This window comes from Pseudogymnoascus destructans, assembly GCF_001641265.1.
Source record: "Pseudogymnoascus destructans isolate 20631-21 unplaced genomic scaffold scaffold_2, whole genome shotgun sequence".
In the NCBI taxonomy this organism is placed as follows: domain Eukaryota; kingdom Fungi; phylum Ascomycota; class Leotiomycetes; order Thelebolales; family Thelebolaceae; genus Pseudogymnoascus; species Pseudogymnoascus destructans.
The window spans coordinates 150073-168116 of record NW_020167521.1 but is presented as its reverse complement, the minus strand read 5'-3'; the positions used below and the strand labels follow the sequence as shown (position 1 = coordinate 168116).

General features: G+C 54.8%; 6 protein-coding genes across 6 annotated transcripts; 5 read left to right on the top strand and 1 right to left on the bottom strand.

Moving 5' to 3' along the window:
* Positions 1–1927: 1927 nt before the first annotated feature.
* Positions 1928–3340, top strand: VC83_00724 (uncharacterized protein; the record flags this gene model as incomplete). The annotated part of the gene is made up of 2 exons (XM_024464411.1): positions 1928–3012; positions 3109–3340. 2 exons carry the CDS (start codon positions 1928–1930, stop codon positions 3338–3340), a joined length of 1317 nt encoding a protein of 438 aa, XP_024328014.1.
* An 874-nt stretch (positions 3341–4214) lies between these two features.
* Positions 4215–9527, top strand: VC83_00723 (uncharacterized protein). The gene has a single exon (XM_024464410.1). It carries the CDS (start codon positions 4710–4712, stop codon positions 9345–9347), a length of 4638 nt encoding a protein of 1545 aa, XP_024328013.1. The 5' UTR covers positions 4215–4709; the 3' UTR covers positions 9348–9527.
* On the bottom strand, positions 9520–12885 carry VC83_00722 (uncharacterized protein). The gene is made up of 4 exons (XM_024464409.1): positions 12370–12885; positions 12038–12313; positions 10208–11986; positions 9520–10132 (listed from the first exon to the last, which is right to left on the bottom strand). The coding sequence occupies exons 1-4, from the start codon at positions 12467–12469 to the stop codon at positions 9873–9875; spliced, it is 2415 nt and encodes an 804-aa protein (XP_024328012.1). The 5' UTR covers positions 12470–12885; the 3' UTR covers positions 9520–9872.
* Positions 12886–12936: 51 nt separating this feature from the next.
* Positions 12937–14066, top strand: VC83_00721 (uncharacterized protein). Its single transcript, XM_024464408.1, has 3 exons — positions 12937–13205; positions 13270–13430; positions 13514–14066. The coding sequence occupies exons 1-3, from the start codon at positions 13186–13188 to the stop codon at positions 13909–13911; spliced, it is 579 nt and encodes a 192-aa protein (XP_024328011.1). The 5' UTR covers positions 12937–13185; the 3' UTR covers positions 13912–14066.
* Positions 14067–14155: 89 nt separating this feature from the next.
* On the top strand, positions 14156–16292 carry VC83_00720 (uncharacterized protein). Its single transcript, XM_024464407.1, has 3 exons — positions 14156–14450; positions 14498–15134; positions 15248–16292. The coding sequence occupies exons 1-3, from the start codon at positions 14367–14369 to the stop codon at positions 15655–15657; spliced, it is 1131 nt and encodes a 376-aa protein (XP_024328010.1). The 5' UTR covers positions 14156–14366; the 3' UTR covers positions 15658–16292.
* Positions 16293–16561: 269 nt separating this feature from the next.
* Positions 16562–17424, top strand: VC83_00719 (uncharacterized protein; the record flags this gene model as incomplete). Its single annotated transcript, XM_024464406.1, has 2 exons — positions 16562–16673; positions 17102–17424. 2 exons carry the CDS (start codon positions 16562–16564, stop codon positions 17422–17424), a joined length of 435 nt encoding a protein of 144 aa, XP_024327662.1.
* Between the last annotated feature and the right edge of the window lie 620 nt (positions 17425–18044).

Here is an 18044-nt window from a genome sequence, read left to right as displayed (position 1 = left end):
AATTTTATTTAATAATTTAATCACTTAATTGGTTGTATAACTTAGTTGTTTCGATAGTGGTTATATGATATCTGGCTGGCTGGATGCAATTTCGTGGTGCTGATATTCTAACGGTAGTCTATATCGTGGCCGCCGTAGAGCTCTACGAATATAATCGCTACAGCAGCTGTAACTTAGCGATTATAACCCGCTGCCTATGAGTTGGCATAGTGATTATAACATTAGATATATATATATCTACATCTAAAGCCTCAATCGCAGTTTGAGGAGGCAGCGTTGCATTCCGATATTACCGAAGCTATAGGCTACTACTACTTCAGGCTAGGGCGAATACTTCACTTGGCAGCGTGGCAATTACTAGAACCGGTAATTGTCAATTCAACCGATGGTCAAGCAGCTAAAACCCTCTAATATACCCGCTCTTGAGCATCTTGCCTTTGCGGAGAAGTATTCGGGACGACGCTGTAGGGTCCCTTGTGGTTCAAACTTGGCGGGTGGGTTTGTGAGACTCGCCGGTGACTGCCATGTTGTGGTGCACTGGAACGACCTGAGACATGAGGGATCATCTTTCACGTGCAGCTTTCTCCGTCGGCTCGGATCGGGCAGGCGCTGTAGGGCACATCAGATGGGCGCGTAGCCTTGCAGCTGGACACGGGAGCTTCGCAGTGGTGGCACAGAAGGCCTCGGGCCCTGAAGCCGGACAAGGCGGCTGGTCAGTGGCGGAACAGGACAAAGTTAGCGAACTGAAGCATATCTCCCTGAACTCGATGCATCCTCCCGACCTATCTTCTGAAGCGCCTCTCCATCCTCCCCCCCGCCAATCGGAGCTCACATGCCCCGCCGCCATAGGCCATAGGTCATAGCAACACAGGCACATCGGCACCAATATAAACATATCATATAAACACGCTGATCTGGAGAACCACGGCGCAGCAGACCCTGACGATCAGCCGGCGCACAGACAGGCACAGGTTTTGGGGTTAAACAGGGTTAGCGCTTCGATAGTTCACTTGTGCTAAAGTGTTCGGTCTTGATCATTGTCACCCATCCGCTGGCCAAGGTCAGACTTGTCTTATATCGACCTCTATCGAGCTCGTCGGAAACGAGCAAAGTGCTAGATTTGTGCGACGCTATGCTGTGTGGATGAGATGCGAACCAGGAAGAATATGCAGTTATAGTTATGTACGGGGTATGCACAATATGCTCCATACACACTGGAAGGATATGCATACTGTGCAAATTATACTCAATATGGTCCGTGGTCAACACATTCCTGTCGTCCCTTACCGAGCCTTTCCATTCATTTTATTTCCCCCTTTCTCTTTCCAGGACAGCTTGTTGGTGGCCCCGTCCGAGCCCCATACAGGCGCTTACGTCTCAATACTACCTCCCTGGGTATATGCCCTCATCTACCGTGGGATAAGTGACTGGTATTCTCCCAACAAGGCGCCGGCACTGACCATGCCCAGTCCACATGCGCATTTGCAGAGAAGATTGGCAGAGACCACGAGTGCCCAGATAGGAAGACGGGGACCATGCACGGTCTGTAGGGGTCAGCCCGTCCAGATGCGGATAAGCAATGGAGCAAGGTGGCAATATTGCCCCTGCAGGCTTTATTGGGGACCTGCAGACGGACGGGAGCGGGGCTGAAAAAAGGTACGAGAGTGAGGAATGAACAACAGAGCGCGCGCGGAATGTACCGAAGCGAGGCATACCATGGCAGAAAGACCAGGGGATGCAGCCTGAAGCTGTGTTTGTCAACTGCGAGAATTCAGACAAGAACGGCACGTGGTTGTGAGGTGAGGCATCGTCAGTGAAGGAGGAAAGGGGTATTTAGAGAGGGGGATCTGCTGTTAGGATCGCACCTCCTTCTACCCACCCACATCTGTCTTACTTCTTCTCGAAACATCTCGAACCTACCTTCACAATGAAGATCTCTGCTTCTTTTGTTGCTGCGGGCCTCGTCGTCCTGGCCAACGCGAAAGCGAACCCAGACCCAAACCCAAACCCCGATAACGGCAATGCGGGCGTGGGAGTAGGCGTGGGTGTGGGTGTGGGTGTGGGAGTCAACCTCGGCGGACTCGGTGGCCTCCTCGGCGGTATCGTTGGAGGCATAGGCGGTCTCCTTGGCCTTGGTGGAGGCCACAACGGCGGTGGACACCCAAAGCCGCCATGCACCACCTCCACGACCAAGAAACCCACTACCACTACCTCGGGCCCAACCTCCACAGCAACCTCCTGCGTCAATCTCGGCTGCTACGCCGACCCCATCGGCCTCCCATCGCGCGTCCTCACCTTCAACTCCCAGATCAACGAGGGTGCCCAGACCCCCGAGTCCTGCCGCGCCATCTGCCTAGCCGCCGGTCTCAAGTACGCCGGCCTCGAATACAGCTTCGAGTGCTGGTGCGGTGATGTCCTTCACAACGTCTCCCCCCCAGTCATCGACGCATCCAAGTGCACCTTCCCCTGCTCTGGCGACTCCTCAAAGACCTGCGGTGGCCAGGAGTATCTCGATCTCTGGGACTGCTCTGCCGCCATCCCCAAGCCGCCGAACGTCAACGGCTGCAAGTCCCTTGGATGCTACACGGATTCCACCTCTGGCCGCACGCTGAAAACCTCCGTCGAGGGCGGTGATGCCAACCAGTCCCACGAGACATGCACCGCTGCCTGTATCGCCCTTGGCTTCCGCTTCGCTGGAACAGAGTATGGTAAGGAGTGCTGGTGTGCGGCTTCCCTTGCTTCAACTGGTGTGCCGGCGCCCGATGGAAACGAGCAGTGCGATATGCCCTGTGCAGGCAACCCAAGCCAGAAGTGCGGAGGCAAGGACCGCATCAACGTCTATGACTGCCAGTACCCAACTCCCTCTGGGACCACACCACCAGTGGTGACGGTAGCACCAACTTCGCCCCCTTGCCCGCCGAGGTTGGTGTTTGATTTCCATGGTTGCTTTTGGAACAAGAGGAAGGATAGCTTAGAGTTTTGCTATGAGTGGTTGAAGGTTAAGCAGATTGAGTGAGTGTTCCCTTTTCTTTCTCGTTTATCCCTTCCCCCCAAGTCGACAAATATCTCAGTGATGCGGCATGGAGAGACACGTACTAACACATCCAGCGCTATCACGACCACAACGACCATCAAGAACCGCTGGGTTGCCCGCAGCCTCGGCGACAAAGGCCCCTTGGGCAACTACGGCGGCAGACTCGGTAACTCGCGCTGCAAGACGTACCTGCCCAAGTGGCCGAAGCTCAAGGACTTCCAGGACGACGAGATCGAGCGCGCTTGCCGTTGCCATGTCGGACAGTGGTGGCAAGCACCAGTGGTGACGAAGACCGCTTATCACTGAATGTGGTGAGGGAAGGCGCGAAGGACCGGATGTAGGTGTAAGGGAAGGCGCGATGGGAGACAAGTGGAAAATACGAGTGAAATGGAAAGGGGGGAGGAAATAGTGTTTTAATATACTTCCATTCGCCCGTCTGTATCCATCATCGATCTAGTGACCATTTTCATCCCTCAGCAGCCTCAGCATCACCCCCCCCGATCTTCACCTATCAGTCCCAACCCCGACCTCAACCCCACATCGGCCCTTTCGCCGCCTTCTCCGACCGGCACTCAACCAGCGTGGTCACCGTGATCTAGGCGCATTGTTCGTTCCTCCGTCGAGCCCACCCGGCAAGTTTAGTGTTAATCGCGATGTTAGTGCTATCTCCTAAGTCTTAGTACTTAGTAGTGATAGTAGGGTTAGAAGTGTTCCACTGTGCGCCAGCTCATGATGGTCACTCGCATTCGTCACTTTTGCCACTGAGACATCGTAGAGGATCGGGTCTTCGCGGCTCAACGGTCAAAGTTAATCTTATTTCATCTTCTTACGTCTTATTCCGTCTTCCTTCGTCTCACCTCGTATCATGTGTGGGCCAAGAGCTGGAGTATTGGAATTATTGGAGATATAAATGGGCCTGTGAAGGGATTGCGTGGCTTTTTTATGCAGAGTGAAGGGTTTGTTTACGGAGATTTAATAAGCTTTTTGCTTACGGCCGGTATTTTATCATTTACAGGGATATTATGCTCTCATAAGCAAAATCCATCTCCTAAGGCTAAGCCAATGCATGGTACTGTTGGCGAATCGGAGTTGGGGGTTATCATGGCCGAGGCACCGAAAGAAAGTCGCAGTCACAAAAATAGAAAATAGCTTGTCGGAACCAGAACATCCCAATTCCAGCTCCAGTATTATTTCACTATTTTCCACCAAATTTTCGTCCTCCCGGTGTTCCTTACAGCGTCTTTCCTGGATAACGTGTTTATTCATCGATTATGGACGAATTATACTTCCGAACGACTGCATAACATCGGTGCGAGACGGCCGTCGAGACATCCGTGGGTGGTGGCGGGCCCTTCTATGACGACATGCTTTATAGCTAAAGCCCAGCGCGGTGTCTGCGCTGGGCGAACTTAGGATCCAGGGCGACCAGGGCCAATCCAATGCCGTCAATGGTGGGGATCGGCATTGTTTAGATCGGAATTGGAAAACTGTCTCTGGCTTATGATATAGGGATGATGGTTCCCCCCGTTGGGGAGAGGAAGGAGGAGAAATCTCAATTCTCCAACTACTCATCTTACCATCTCCAACTACCATAGGAGCTATAACGAGATCTTTTTTGAGCTTTGAATACGGAATTCAGAACACATTGAGCGTTTTGAGAATAATTAACGCCGTAATGGCTTCCAACGGCCACTCGACGCCTCACCACGGGCTCGATGACGCAAAGGTTGAAGGGATCGGCCACTTGAGCGTATATACAGACGCAGAGCACAGGCCTCACCCCCTCGCATACGAGGAAGCCGACCTTGATGAAGTAGACATTGACGATGACGGCGAAGGCACCCAGTACGCGCCGCTACGGCCCACTGCCACAACCGCCACCGCCGCACGCGAACGCCGCCGGAGCGGCGTTGTCGACTCCGTTCGACCAACCGACCGCGATGAGCTGCATCGTCTTGCTTCGAGGCTGTCTCGTCGGGACACATATGCTGAGCTCGGGCCTGGAGATCCTGCATTGGACCCATCGTCCCCAAACTTCGATGCGTATAAATGGGCGCGTGTGATGGTGCGGTTGGGCACCGAGAAGGGGATTGCCCAACGCAAGGCGGGAATTGTATTTAAGGACCTGAGGGTGACAGGAGCGGGGAAGGGTCTGATGCTGCAAAAAACTGTTGGATCGACGCTGGCGATGCCATTTAGGTTGGGGGAGGTATTTGGGAGAGGCAAGGAGAAGGTCATTCTTAATAAGTTTGAGGGAGTTGTCAAACCAGGAGAGTTGTTGGTTGTGCTTGGACGGCCTGGCAGCGGGTGCTCCACGTTACTGAAGACGTTGATGGGCGAGACGAAGGGCTTGAAAGTCGATTCGGACTCGATCATCCATTACAACGGCATCCCGCAAAACCTCATGACCAAGCACTTCAAGGGAGAACTCTGCTACAACCAAGAAGTCGACAAGCACTTCCCCCATCTTACCGTCGGCGAGACTCTCACTTTTGCCTCCCGCGTCCGCACATCCCAAGCCCACGTTACGGACCTCTCCCGCGAGGAACGCGCCGACCACATGGCCCGCGTTATGATGGCCGTCTTCGGTCTATCGCACACGTACGATACCATGGTCGGCAACGAGTACGTCCGTGGCGTCTCAGGTGGTGAGCGCAAGCGTGTATCCATCGCCGAGATGGCCCTCTCGCGTGCCCCCATCGCTGCTTGGGATAACTCTACCCGTGGCCTTGACGCCGCCACTGCGCTCGAGTTCACGCGCGCCCTGCGTATGAGCAGCAATCTGACAGGCGCAGCGCACCTGCTTGCTATCTACCAGGCCAGTCAGGCCATCTATGACGAGTTCGACAAGGCGGTTGTACTGTACGAGGGAAGACAGATCTACTTTGGCGCCTGTGAGAACGCTAAGCAGTACTTCCTCGACATGGGCTACGAATGTCCGCCACGACAGACCACGGGTGATTTCCTGACCTCGGTCACGAACCCCGTTGAGCGACGCGCGCGCCCCGGCTTTGAGGACCGTGTGCCTCGCACGCCCGAGGACTTCGAGAAGTACTGGCGCGGCAGCGCGGCCTATGCTATGCTACAGGCCGAGATCAAGGAGCACGAGGCGGCGCACCCGGTGGGTGGACCTACGCTGCAGGAGTTCTATGACAGCCGCAAGGAGATGCAGTCGAAGCACCAGCGTCCCAAGTCGCCGTACACGGTCAGCGTATCGATGCAGGTCAAGTACTGCACGAAGCGCGCGTATCAGCGGCTATGGAATGACAAGGTCTCGACGATGACCGCTATCTTTGGGCAGACCATCATGGCGCTGATTATTGGGAGTATTTTCTATAATACTCCCAGTAATACGCAGAGCTTCTTCCAGAAGGGTGGTGTTCTGTTTTTTGCGGTCCTGCTTAATGCACTGATGGCTGTCACGGAAATTAATAAGCTTTATGAGCAGCGTCCGATCGTGTCTAAGCAGGCATCGTATGCCTTCTATCATCCGTTTGCTGAAGCAATGGCTGGCGTGGTGTCAGATTTACCAGTCAAGTTTGTCATTTCCACCGCCTTCAACATTATACTGTACTTCCTCGCTGGACTGCGGCGGACGCCAGGGCAATTCTTCATCTTCTTCCTGTTCAACTTCGTCGCCATTTTCACGATGAGCATGGTCTTTCGTACCATCGGAGCCACCACGCGAACCGAAGCCCAAGCCCATGCGATTGCCGGTGTCCTGGTTCTCGCCATCGTCATCTATACCGGCTACGTCATCCCAAGCCCGCTGATGCACCCCTGGTTCAAATGGATCATGTATCTCAATCCGGTTCAGTATACCTTCGAAGCGCTCCTCGCCAACGAGCTGCACGGTCAGGACTTTGACTGCTCGCAGCTCGTTCCCGCCTACCCCGGTCTCTCCGGCCCAACCTTCGTTTGCGCAACCGCCGGCGCCGTCGCGGGCGAGCGCACCGTCAATGGCGACCGTTTCCTCGCTGCCGCGTACGATTACCACTTCAGCCATGTGTGGCGCAACTTTGGTATCCTGATGGCTTTCACCATCTTCTTCTTCTTCACGTACATGCTCGCCACCGAGTTCAACAGCAACACTGAGAGCGCGGCCGAGGTCCTTGTGTTCCGCCGTGGCCATGCGCCGAGGCAGATGGTTGAGGGCGAGAAGGGGGCCAACACCGATGAGGAGGTCCAGAACGGCGACGCGCTCGCGGTCGGCCGTAACGACGAGGCCGCTGAGAGGCAACAGGATGAAACCGTCAAGGTCCTCGACCCGCAAACCGACGTCTTCAGCTGGAAAGATGTATGCTACGATGTGCCCGTCAAGGGCGGTGAACGACGCCTCCTCGACCACGTCAGTGGCTGGGTCAAACCCGGTACCCTGACGGCACTGATGGGTGTGTCGGGTGCGGGTAAGACAACGCTGCTCGATGTGCTGGCGGGGCGCGTGTCCATGGGTGTCATTACAGGCGACATGCTGGTATCGGGCAAGGCGCGCGATGCATCATTCCAGCGCAAGACCGGCTACGTTCAGCAGCAGGATCTGCACCTGGAAACTTCGACCGTGCGCGAGGCACTTCGTTTCTCTGCTTACCTGCGTCAGCCGAAGAGCGTGTCGAATAAGGAGAAGGAAGAATTCGTGGAGGACGTCATCAAGATGCTTAATATGGAGGACTTCGCTGAGGCCGTTGTTGGTGTGCCCGGTGAGGGACTGAATGTCGAGCAGCGCAAGTTGCTCACTATTGGAGTCGAGCTTGCGGCGAAGCCGGGGCTGCTTCTATTCTTGGATGAGCCAACATCGGGTCTTGATTCGCAGTCTTCATGGGCAATTATAGCATTCCTGCGCAAGCTCGCGGATAACGGACAGGCTGTTCTGGCGACTATCCATCAGCCTTCTGCAATTCTCTTCCAAGAGTTCGACAGACTCCTTTTCCTCGCAAAGGGCGGTAGGACCGTGTACTTTGGGGATATTGGAAAGAACTCGGAGACCCTGCTTAGCTACTTTGAGAGAAACGGCGCGCCGCCGTGTGACCCAGAGGAGAACCCTGCCGAGTACATGCTCACAATGGTTGGTGCAGGTGCCTCCGGACATGCAACGCAAGACTGGCACGAAGTCTGGAAACGGAGCGAGGAATCTGTCAGTGTCCAACGCGAGCTCGCCCGCATCAAGACAGAGATGGGCTCTCAGCCTTCGCAAGAAGCTCAGGATTCGCACAACGAATTTGCTATGCCATTCTTAACGCAACTGTATCACGTAACCACTCGCGTCTTTGCGCAGTACTGGCGCACGCCAGGCTACGTGTACAGTAAGTTCGTGCTCGGAGTCATCTCGGCGCTGTTCATCGGATTCTCGTTCTTCCATGCAGATGCGTCGATCCAGGGCCTGCAGGATATCATCTTCTCGATCTTCATGTTGACGGCCATTCTGTCAAGTATGGTGCAGCAGATCATACCGCGCTTTGTCCTCCAGCGTGACTTGTACGAGGTGCGCGAGCGCCCCAGCAAGGCTTACTCCTGGGTTGCTTTCATCACCGCCAACATCCTCGTTGAGATCCCCTACCAGGTCCTCCTTGGCATCCTGGTCTTCGCCAGCTACTACTACCCCATCTACACACTCGGCGGATTCCAGTCATCCGAGCGCCAGGGCCTTATCCTGCTCTACTGCATCCAGCTCTTCATATTCTCCAGCACCTACGCGCATCTGCTCATCGCTGCTCTGCCCGATGCCGAAACCGCAGCCCGCATCTCAACCCTTCTCTTCTCGCTCATTCTTACCTTCAACGGTGTCTTCCAGCCTCCGCAGGCCCTTCCAGGCTTCTGGATCTTCATGTACCGCGTCTCCCCGTTCACGTACCTCGTATCTGGTATCGTCTCCACAGGCCTCCACGACCGCAAGATCGTCTGCTCCGACCGCGAGCTGGCCGTCATGCAGCCGCTGCCTGGCACGTCATGTGGTGCCTATCTCCAGAAATACGCCACGGCAGCCCAAGGCCAAATCATGAACCCGTCGGCGATGGCGAACTGCGAGTACTGTCCACTTACCGTGGCGGATCAGCAGCTGAGCATGAATGGTATTAGGTGGAGTGAGCGCTGGAGGAATTTCGGGATCGTGTGGGCCTACATCATATTCAATATCTTCGGAGCTGTCGCCCTGTATTACTTGTTCCGCGTGCGGAGGACTAGTGGCAGGACAGCGAGGCTTATTGAGAAGGTTAAGGGGATGGTAGGGGGCAAGAAAGATAAGGGGGAGAAGGTTGAGCAGGTCGGTACGGGTGTGGAGAATGGAACGAAGGAGGTTGTAGCCGAGCCAAGGGCTTGAGAAAAAGCATATTTCCTTTGTTTTGGAGTGATTTTTTTCAAAATAGTTTAATGTTTTTTGAAATTGGATCTGGATAGGTTGTGAGAACCATGGCCAGAACATATCCATATACACTGTACATACTACCTAATATCAATTAGAAAAGTTTCCTTACTAGTGGAATTTCACTTGTTTCCGTGATGGAATTCTGCGATTAATGATAAAATCCTGTGCGGACCTGACCTACTTGTGATAGTTGCCCCCAGCTACATAAACAGGCCGTAATTCGTAGACATCACATTTACAATGGATCGATTGGCCATCCACTTAACTTCATTCTTCCTCTAGCCAGTCAAATGTGCTAATATACACCTCACTCCCTCCACCACCACAACACCCAGATTCTACCCCCTACGACACCCGATCCAAAGCACCCACGCTCCCTAATTACCACACCCCATGCACGCACCGCAAGCAACGAAAATGCTCCTACTGCACAAGAAATCATATACCATATACATCGTCCACCGGGTATACCGCCATTCACTACCTAGCAAAAACCTTCACGACGCCGTCACCCCCGCCGCTCACAACCCACCGTCCGTCCTGGCTCCACACCACGCTGCAAACACCCTCTCCGCGCATGAGTCTGTGACTCGTCATTTCCTGCGCACAGGCACGCTTCTCGAGCGACCAGAATCGCAGCGACGCGTCGTGGCCACCTGATACAAGTTCGCGTCCATCGGGCGACATTGAGAGGCACGAGATCGCAGCTGGGTGTGCCAGCATGTTGTATGTACATTGGCCTATCTAACATCAGTACGGGTCACATCAAGGGGTGGATAGACGAAGAGATGAGAATCGGGGAATAGAAAACATACCACTATTAGCATCGAAGAAGCGGATATACCGATCCTTATGTCCGCTAATGACTGTCCCTTCGATACCGGCCTGCGATCCTGTTGCGCCACCAACGACCACGTCATCCTCCGACAGCCCGCGCGACGCGTCAAAGGTGAGCGAGGAGTCGAGCCCGGTGGTTGTAGCCACAACGGCATTAACACCGGTAGCTGTGGTGCCGTCGTATGTCTCTAGGCTTGCCATGGTAGCCATTTCCTCTCCTGTGCGAGTGTCATACACCAGAACCGCGGCATCACTATACGAGACGCAAAAGCTCTCGCCGCGCGGCCCCAGACTAGCAATGGACGTCGGGCTCGCGGTGCTGTTTTCGCGAGAGATGCTGTGGACAAGGGTATAGTTGAACGGGGTGGTAGAGGCAACGCTTGGCTGAGGCGAGGTGGGGAATGCAGAGCCGGAACTCATTGAGTTACCACGTTGGCGGCCTGTGCTGCGGCGGCCAGTGCTGCCGGATGGTGACATCAACGTAGGTGGGGCGGAGACGGACCATACCTTCACGGTGCCATCTGCGGATCCGGAGGCAAGTAGAATGCGGTCGGCTGGGCCGTAGGCGGTATTCTGCCCAAAGATGGCGCCGCACGTGGTGGGGAGGACGCAGACAGCCCAGACGGCGTCAGTATGACCATCGAGAACGGCTTTGGGGTCTACGCGACCACGCTCCCACACGCGGATAGACGCATCCTGACCACCGGAAAAGACCCAGCCGTCACCTTGGGCTCGTCCACCACTCGCAAAGTTTGCGGACGGAAAGTAGGATGTGAGGCACATGACTGAACCGTTGTGGCCACGGTGAGTGAAGTAGGGCTGGATGTCGAGGTCGTTTGCGCCGCTGTGGATTCCGTTTTCGTACCTGGCTGGGATGATCCATCGCTTTACGACTCCGTCATCGCCGGCCGTGCATAGCTCTGGCTCACCTGGGCTGCCGCCGCCGGTAAATATCACCGATCGCACGACATCCAGGTGACCTCTAAGGCCGAAGCGGACCTTGAAGTTGCCGTCTACTTTTTGTGCGACACCAAGGCTCAGTTGTTCGCCATCTGCACTCTTCCTGCGTGATCCCGAGCTTCGCCTCCTTTGCGCGTTTCTCTTTGGCGACTTTGGTAGCTCCTGTGGCGCGATTGGGAAGGCATCGGTGTCTGGTCTCGACGGCATGATCTTTATCTCGGGCGCGGGGAATTCCGAGGTTTCGCCAAAATCCCAGCCGTCGGCCTCGGTCTGGGCCTCCTTTCGAGGCTCTACTACAGTCTCATTCTCGGCTGGCCTGCTATAGTTGTCAAAGGTATGGTTGACTTGAGCAACTTGGTCCTCCGCGACTGGTTGACTTTGTTGGGATTGGTTCCGGTATTGCTCTCGCACGGGCTCCTGTTGATACTGGTCCCGGACCATTGGAATGGCTTGGGCGTCATTATTCCGCAAGGGCAGATTTTGCTGGGCCTGCTGGTTGGCTTGCTGAGACTGCCGGGGGATATCACGCATGCTCTGCTTTGGTAGATACATCTCCTCTAGCGCCTGTTGGCTCTGTGCCGCCTGCTCCGCCTGGCCAATCTCCTCCAGAACCAAGTTATGTTGCGCTTGGGGCTCGCGCGGTGGTTGGGGGTTGGATGGCGAGACCATGAGATATGTGAACTCGTTCGCACACCCGTCGAGGTAGGTCTTCAGACCCAATCGGTCTGGGTCCTCCTCTTTGTCGGCATCGCCTGGTTGCTGGACTGCGAATGATGTGCTCGGCTTCTCAGGTGCAGCTTCAGAGATGTCAGCAAATTGTCTAGTGGCTCGAGATTTAGAATACATACGCCTAGTATGAGGCTTCAATTTTGAAGCTTCAGCGAGTTCACCCTCCTTCACTTCTTCTGCGACTCCATTGGTTGTCTTGTCCTTCTTGCGCTCGGCCGCAAGTGCCTTTTCTAACATCCTGACATATTTCCTCAGCCCCTTCTGTTGTACATCTGCTCTCCGTCCATTTCCCTCTAACGACGCGATGCGCACCCTCATCTCCTGGCGCTCAATCTCCCATCCGTTGCGATCTCTCTCGTGGCGATGCCATTCGGTCTGTAGGAATCGCATAACACCTAGATGCCTTCCGTCAGCTGGAGCCCTCTGCTTTAGCAATTTCTGCAGCTCCTACCTTGCAGAGTATATTCGGTGCCCTGGGGCTGGTTGGACTGGCTGCTGCCATCTCCACTGCCGCCATTGCCTCCCAAGCCCTGGGGGCCCTGCCACGCCATCACACAGCAGCTCTATGCCTTAAACGCGCTTCGTAGAAGCTGCTCACGCTTGTAGACACCTTATATAAGATTCGAATCGTCAATCATCGGCTGCGAAACGCGGAAAATCACAGCTTCGTGCGTCAGGGGACGGGAAGCTGGTTGTCGTCGGGCCCAATTTCTCTCAGCGCATAGTGGCCGAGAGAATCAGAAATGTTGAGATATAAATCGGTATTTTGACGCCCAGAGAATTTGTCTTGGACGTGGATATCTGTCGTTCAAAGAAAGTTTTCGTTGGCGCGAGATTCCTCCAAAGGCGTTGTTGAGCTTCCAGTACGGGAGATGATCATTTAGGTGGGTGACCTTGATTGATGCCTGAGGCGACATTGCTTTTTCCTTTGACGTACGGTCTTTTGTCTGGGCACGTGATAGCTGCACAAAATTACAAAGTTGCCCTCATACGCACGTGACATTTGAAACACAAAAGTACAAAAACACGCGTACACATCGAAAAAGTCCCAATGGGCTGAGTGAGCACGTGATGTGCGGCGTTGATTCTACGTCTACCTGGTGCGAAGCGTTTCTCTGGATACATTTCCATATCTCAGGTTCTTCAACCCAGCTCTCCCCAACCCCATCATCGACGTCGAATCCCTCTACGCCGTCGCCGAATATCTCCTTCATCAGATAAATATATCTTTTGACTCTCGTCCGGTTCATCCGCAGCACTCGTCACCATGGGTATCAGTCCGCAAATGTAGGGCATACCAATACCCCCCCCCCAATGCGCCGTGCGGAAATACTGACGGCTGGCCATCTAGTTCCAACCTGGTCATCATCCTCGGGATGATGCAGGTCTCCAAGAAGGTCGATTTTGAGAACCCAGATGTCCTCAACATTGTCCGTGGACTGTACGTTGCATCCAATGTGATCATCGTCATGGTGTACTTGTACGTCCAGTCGCAGATCAACAAGAAGAAGGGTACGTTGCGTCTGTCCCATGCTCTATATGTCATATATGTAGCACGATATCAAAAGGATACCCTTGCTGACCCCATCGTGCAGACCTTAGGACTCTCAAGTACGTTGAGCCCGCCGCCATGGGTTCGACCGAGGAGCCCAAGCTCGTCACCACGACCGTCCACGCCTACGATATCCAGCAACTCCGCGCTCTGTTCAAGTCGCAGCTCATGGGTGTTGGCATGATGGCCGTGATGCACTTGTACATGAAGTATACCAACCCGCTCCTCATCCAGTCCATCATCCCGCTAAAGGGCGCCTTCGAGGGCAACCTCGTCAAGATCCACCTCTTTGGACAGCCAGCTGAGGGCGATCTCAAGAGACCCTTCAAGGCCGCGGCCTCGTTCATGAGCGCACTTCAGCAGGGCGGCGAGGTGGCGAGCGATAAGAAGGCTGTTGAGGCTGCCGAGAGGGCCGGCCGTGGTGGTGCTAAGGAGGAGTAGGGGGTTGTAGACGTGGGGATTGGGAATAGACTTGCATTGAAGTTGGGAAGCTCATAATGGTTTAGGGGCTTTCGTAGTAGCGTTTGTACAGTACGATGTCATAAAACTTAACGATTACTGTGAACTAGATAATACTAAGAGTCTTTCTAACGCCACACATGTGCCGCAGGCTTATGATCGAGTGAAATAATATAATATGCCCTTACAATGCAATATAGTAATATTATATTATTATATTATGAGACTTGTCCCAAGGCTGATAGTTAGCCTCTTGCCTACAAAGATGTTGCCTTCGCCATGGGCGGCATCCGCCCTCAGCCGCGTGAGTCAATGTGCCGCCACCCTCAGCCTCGCCGAAACATGAATCCCGAAACCACTAACTTACCACAACTTTAACTTCCCAACTTCACAACACTATACATAACGACAAAAACACCGCATATACCAACCCCACCATGACCGACCCATCGCGCCCTTCAACTCCTCCGCGCGCCTCCTCCCATCCTCCTCAACGCACCCCGGAAGCAGCCCGCCACCTGGTAAGCCCGCCGCCCCATTCTGAATAGCCCCTCTAACCCTCTCACAGGAAGAACAGCGCCTCAAAGCCAAATCTCTCTACGACCGCCGCCGCCTCGCCGCCGCCTCCGCAGGCTCAGACCCCTCAACAACAACCACAACAACCCCCTCCGGCTTCCTCGTCTCCCCCCTCAAACGCCCCGCCGCTGCCATCTCAACCAGCGCATACGCCTCGTCCGTCCCCTCGACGTCGCGCGACGCACGCGCAGATACAGCAGGAGAACCGAGGATAGAGGCAGCGAGGAAGTTCAGGAAGTTCGTGGATCATGATTTTAGCGCTGTGGTTGATACGAAGGGAGGTTTTCTGGCGGAAGAAGATGGAGGGGTGGGAAGTGCGGGGAGGGGGAATGTGGGCGGTGATGCAGGGGATGGAGGGAGGCCGGCGCATATGACACTCGCGGAGTGGGAGAGATTGCAGTTGAAGAAGTCACTGCAACGCAGGAAGGAAGGACCGTTTGAGCCGGGGTTGAGCGTGTTGGAAGGGGCGAAGAGGAAGAAGTGTAGTGAGTGTGGGAGTTGGGAGATAGATTGGGTGTGGGAGGAGGTGTTTGGGACGGAAGTTTGCGCGAGGTGTAAGGAAAAGTTCCCGGAGAAATACAGCTTGTTGACCAAGACGGAGGTGAAGGATGATTATCTCCTGACGGATCGTGAGTTCCCCCCCTTTCCCCGACCTCCTTGGCGGTTGCTGGCAGTTGCTCGCATGCCCCTTGGTACCTGCGGACTTGGACTACCGAGATCGATGATAGACTGACAGGCGCAGCGGAACTCAAGGATCCCGAACTCCTCCCGCATCTGTCCAAGCCCAACCCGCATAAATCTCACTGGCACGACATGATGCTCTTCCTGCGGTACCAGGTTGAGGAGTACGCGCTTGGGCCCTCGAAATGGGGTTCGGCAGAAGCTCTCGACGCCGAGTTTGCGAGGCGCGAGGCGGATAAGAAGAAGCGCAAGGAGGAGAAGTTCAGGTCGAAGCTGGTAGAACTGAAACGGAAGACGAGGGCGGAGCATTATAGGCGGGCGGCGAGAGAAGGGGGCGCGGGGGGTACGTTTGGGGATAAGGTTGGCGGAGGGAAGCATGAGCATGAGTGGGGAGCAACGGTGGAGGATGCGGGGAGGACGGTCAGAGCGTGTGTGGAGTGTGGGATGGAGGTGGAGGAGGTGGAGTTGTAACTCCGGGGAACTGGACCGGGATTCGTATTGAAATGCCTGTTATGCGCTTGTTCATCTAGGGATCGCCCCAATAATGTTGGGGTTGAGATCCTAGTATCGCAGAACAGGAAGGAACCGATGGATGAATATCACTAGTGAGGCATTGGTGCATGTCAACACGGCAGAATATGGTATTGGCTACCATTTCCATCGCCCCCTGGAATGACGGGCGTTTAGACGGACCCTGCTAGCTACGTGTCCGCGCGGCAGGACATAGTGATAGGCTGCGATTTACATCACTCCTAGATAATGAGTCGGGAAGACACCCCCGAGTGATAGGCCGGTGTGGTATTCCCACCAGTTTACGAGGCGCAAAGAGATCTTCGAAACAGAAATTACTGTGGCTAGCTCTAGTTGATGCATAACAGCATGCCGAAGCAGGCACAACCATGGTTGGCCTCGTGTAGATATACGATAGGACGTCTTGGGCAGGGCGGGAAAAAGGAAAACTGTACCTTGTATGATAATTCCGACTCTTATATAGCCCCCCTCACGTGTGATTTCGCACGTCCCTGGTCGATCTTTTCTTATTCTCACAACAGATATCGGGTTCTTTTGCGGGCCATTGGACCGCAAAAGAGCAGATATGTGGACTCGACACACCCTCGGTGAGGGCTTTATAATAGTAGGTTTGTCCGCCTCCATCGGCATCTCTTATCTTCGCCCTACCTCTCCTCATATCTCTCTCCCTCCTTCCCCCTCTTCCCACCACATGTCTGCGCATGTAGATATAAGGATGTATGATGTGGTAACATGACAGCCGAAACTCAACGTGGGATGACGATGGCGAGATCATCGTGATAGTGGGTAAGATGGCAAGGATCTATCATTTATGTAAGTATGTGTTCCTGTAGCTCTGATAACCATGGCCTCTCTAAGTGATATGTCTGCTTTCGAGCAATGGCTCGACAAAGCTGCAATTCGCGGCCCTAACCGTGTCATTCCCATCTCCGTCGCCATCGCCGTGGCTAAAGATGGTATATCCGCCTTTTATATATTGGCTATAAATGAGAAATCGATCTGAGCTGATCTTCCAAGGTATCATTTATTCCCACTCCGGCGGCACCCAGTCAGAAGACCCCGCCTCTCCGCTATTTAACGGGCGTAGCTGTGAATCATCGGGGAGGATAGCCAACCCTTTCTCCGATTTCCTCATACAATTTACTATGGGAATCGTACAGAGATTCGTGGGGAGTGTGTTGTAACAGTCACGTGATCTCGTAGGGAATACTTCCTTATCAACACGGCGGAATACAGGCGGCCGGCCGCGGCTAGTCACGGGATCACAGCCACACAGTGACATGCTGCCGCCTGTTACTGGCGGTCTTTTGGTCTTTAGACACGCGAACAGATAGATAGCCAACCAGCCATCACGTGCCTCATCGGAATAGACAGACCGAGTTAGCCATGATGATGATGTGTCTCACCCTCTCCGTCACTACTGCCCTCATTTCGCCGGCGCACACACCAACCCCCCTCTTCCCAATCCCAATCTCGGCACGCCGCAGCCCGCCTCAGCCCGGGCAGCCCGGCCACGCACGCCGCACCCCTCCCCCACCGCACAGCGCACAGCGCACAGCGCACAGCACATCACCGCTTACCGCACAGCGCATCACCGCACAGCGCACAGCGCACAGCGCATTCCCCCACCCGGCCACCCGGCCACCTCCGAGACCGAACGCGCTGGGGGGGGACACCAATCAAGACGGGCATCGATACCGGATGTAAGATAGTAAGATGGGTGCGTGCGTGGCCTGGCTTGGACACCCACTCACATGTTGTCGGGGCATAGACACTCCCTCGGCCATTCTCCCTCGGCCATTCTCCCTCGGCCATTCCCCCCCGCCCCCTACGATAAAATTGCCCCCATTTAACCCAATTAATGGGATCGGGGTCGGGGTCGGGGGCGGGGGCGGAGGCGGAGGCGGGGGCGGGGGCGGCTCAGCCACGCCAGACACGGCACAGGTCGGCCAAAGGTAAATAAATATGTTGAGAATATGGATGTACACTTGGATATTACTCAGTATGAGAGTGTACATCCACCCCGAGGCTAGACATCGGCGCGGCGGGGAACGGAAAGGAAAGGAAAGGAAAGAAAAGGGTCCAGGGGTCCAGCTGAAAAGAGTGTGAAGCCCTGACGTCCGTCAGCGTGTCCCCGTAACTCTTCACTGTAACATTTCTAACATTTCTATTTCTCCTCCCGCTTCTTCCCCTCCCCTCTGCCGACCGCCCGACGACAGGCCGACGCTGCTCGCCGCGCACACCACCACACCGCAGCCCAGCCCAGCCCACGCCGACCTGCCCGTCGGCGTGACTCTGTTTCTTTCTTTTCCCTCTTTCCCTTTCCC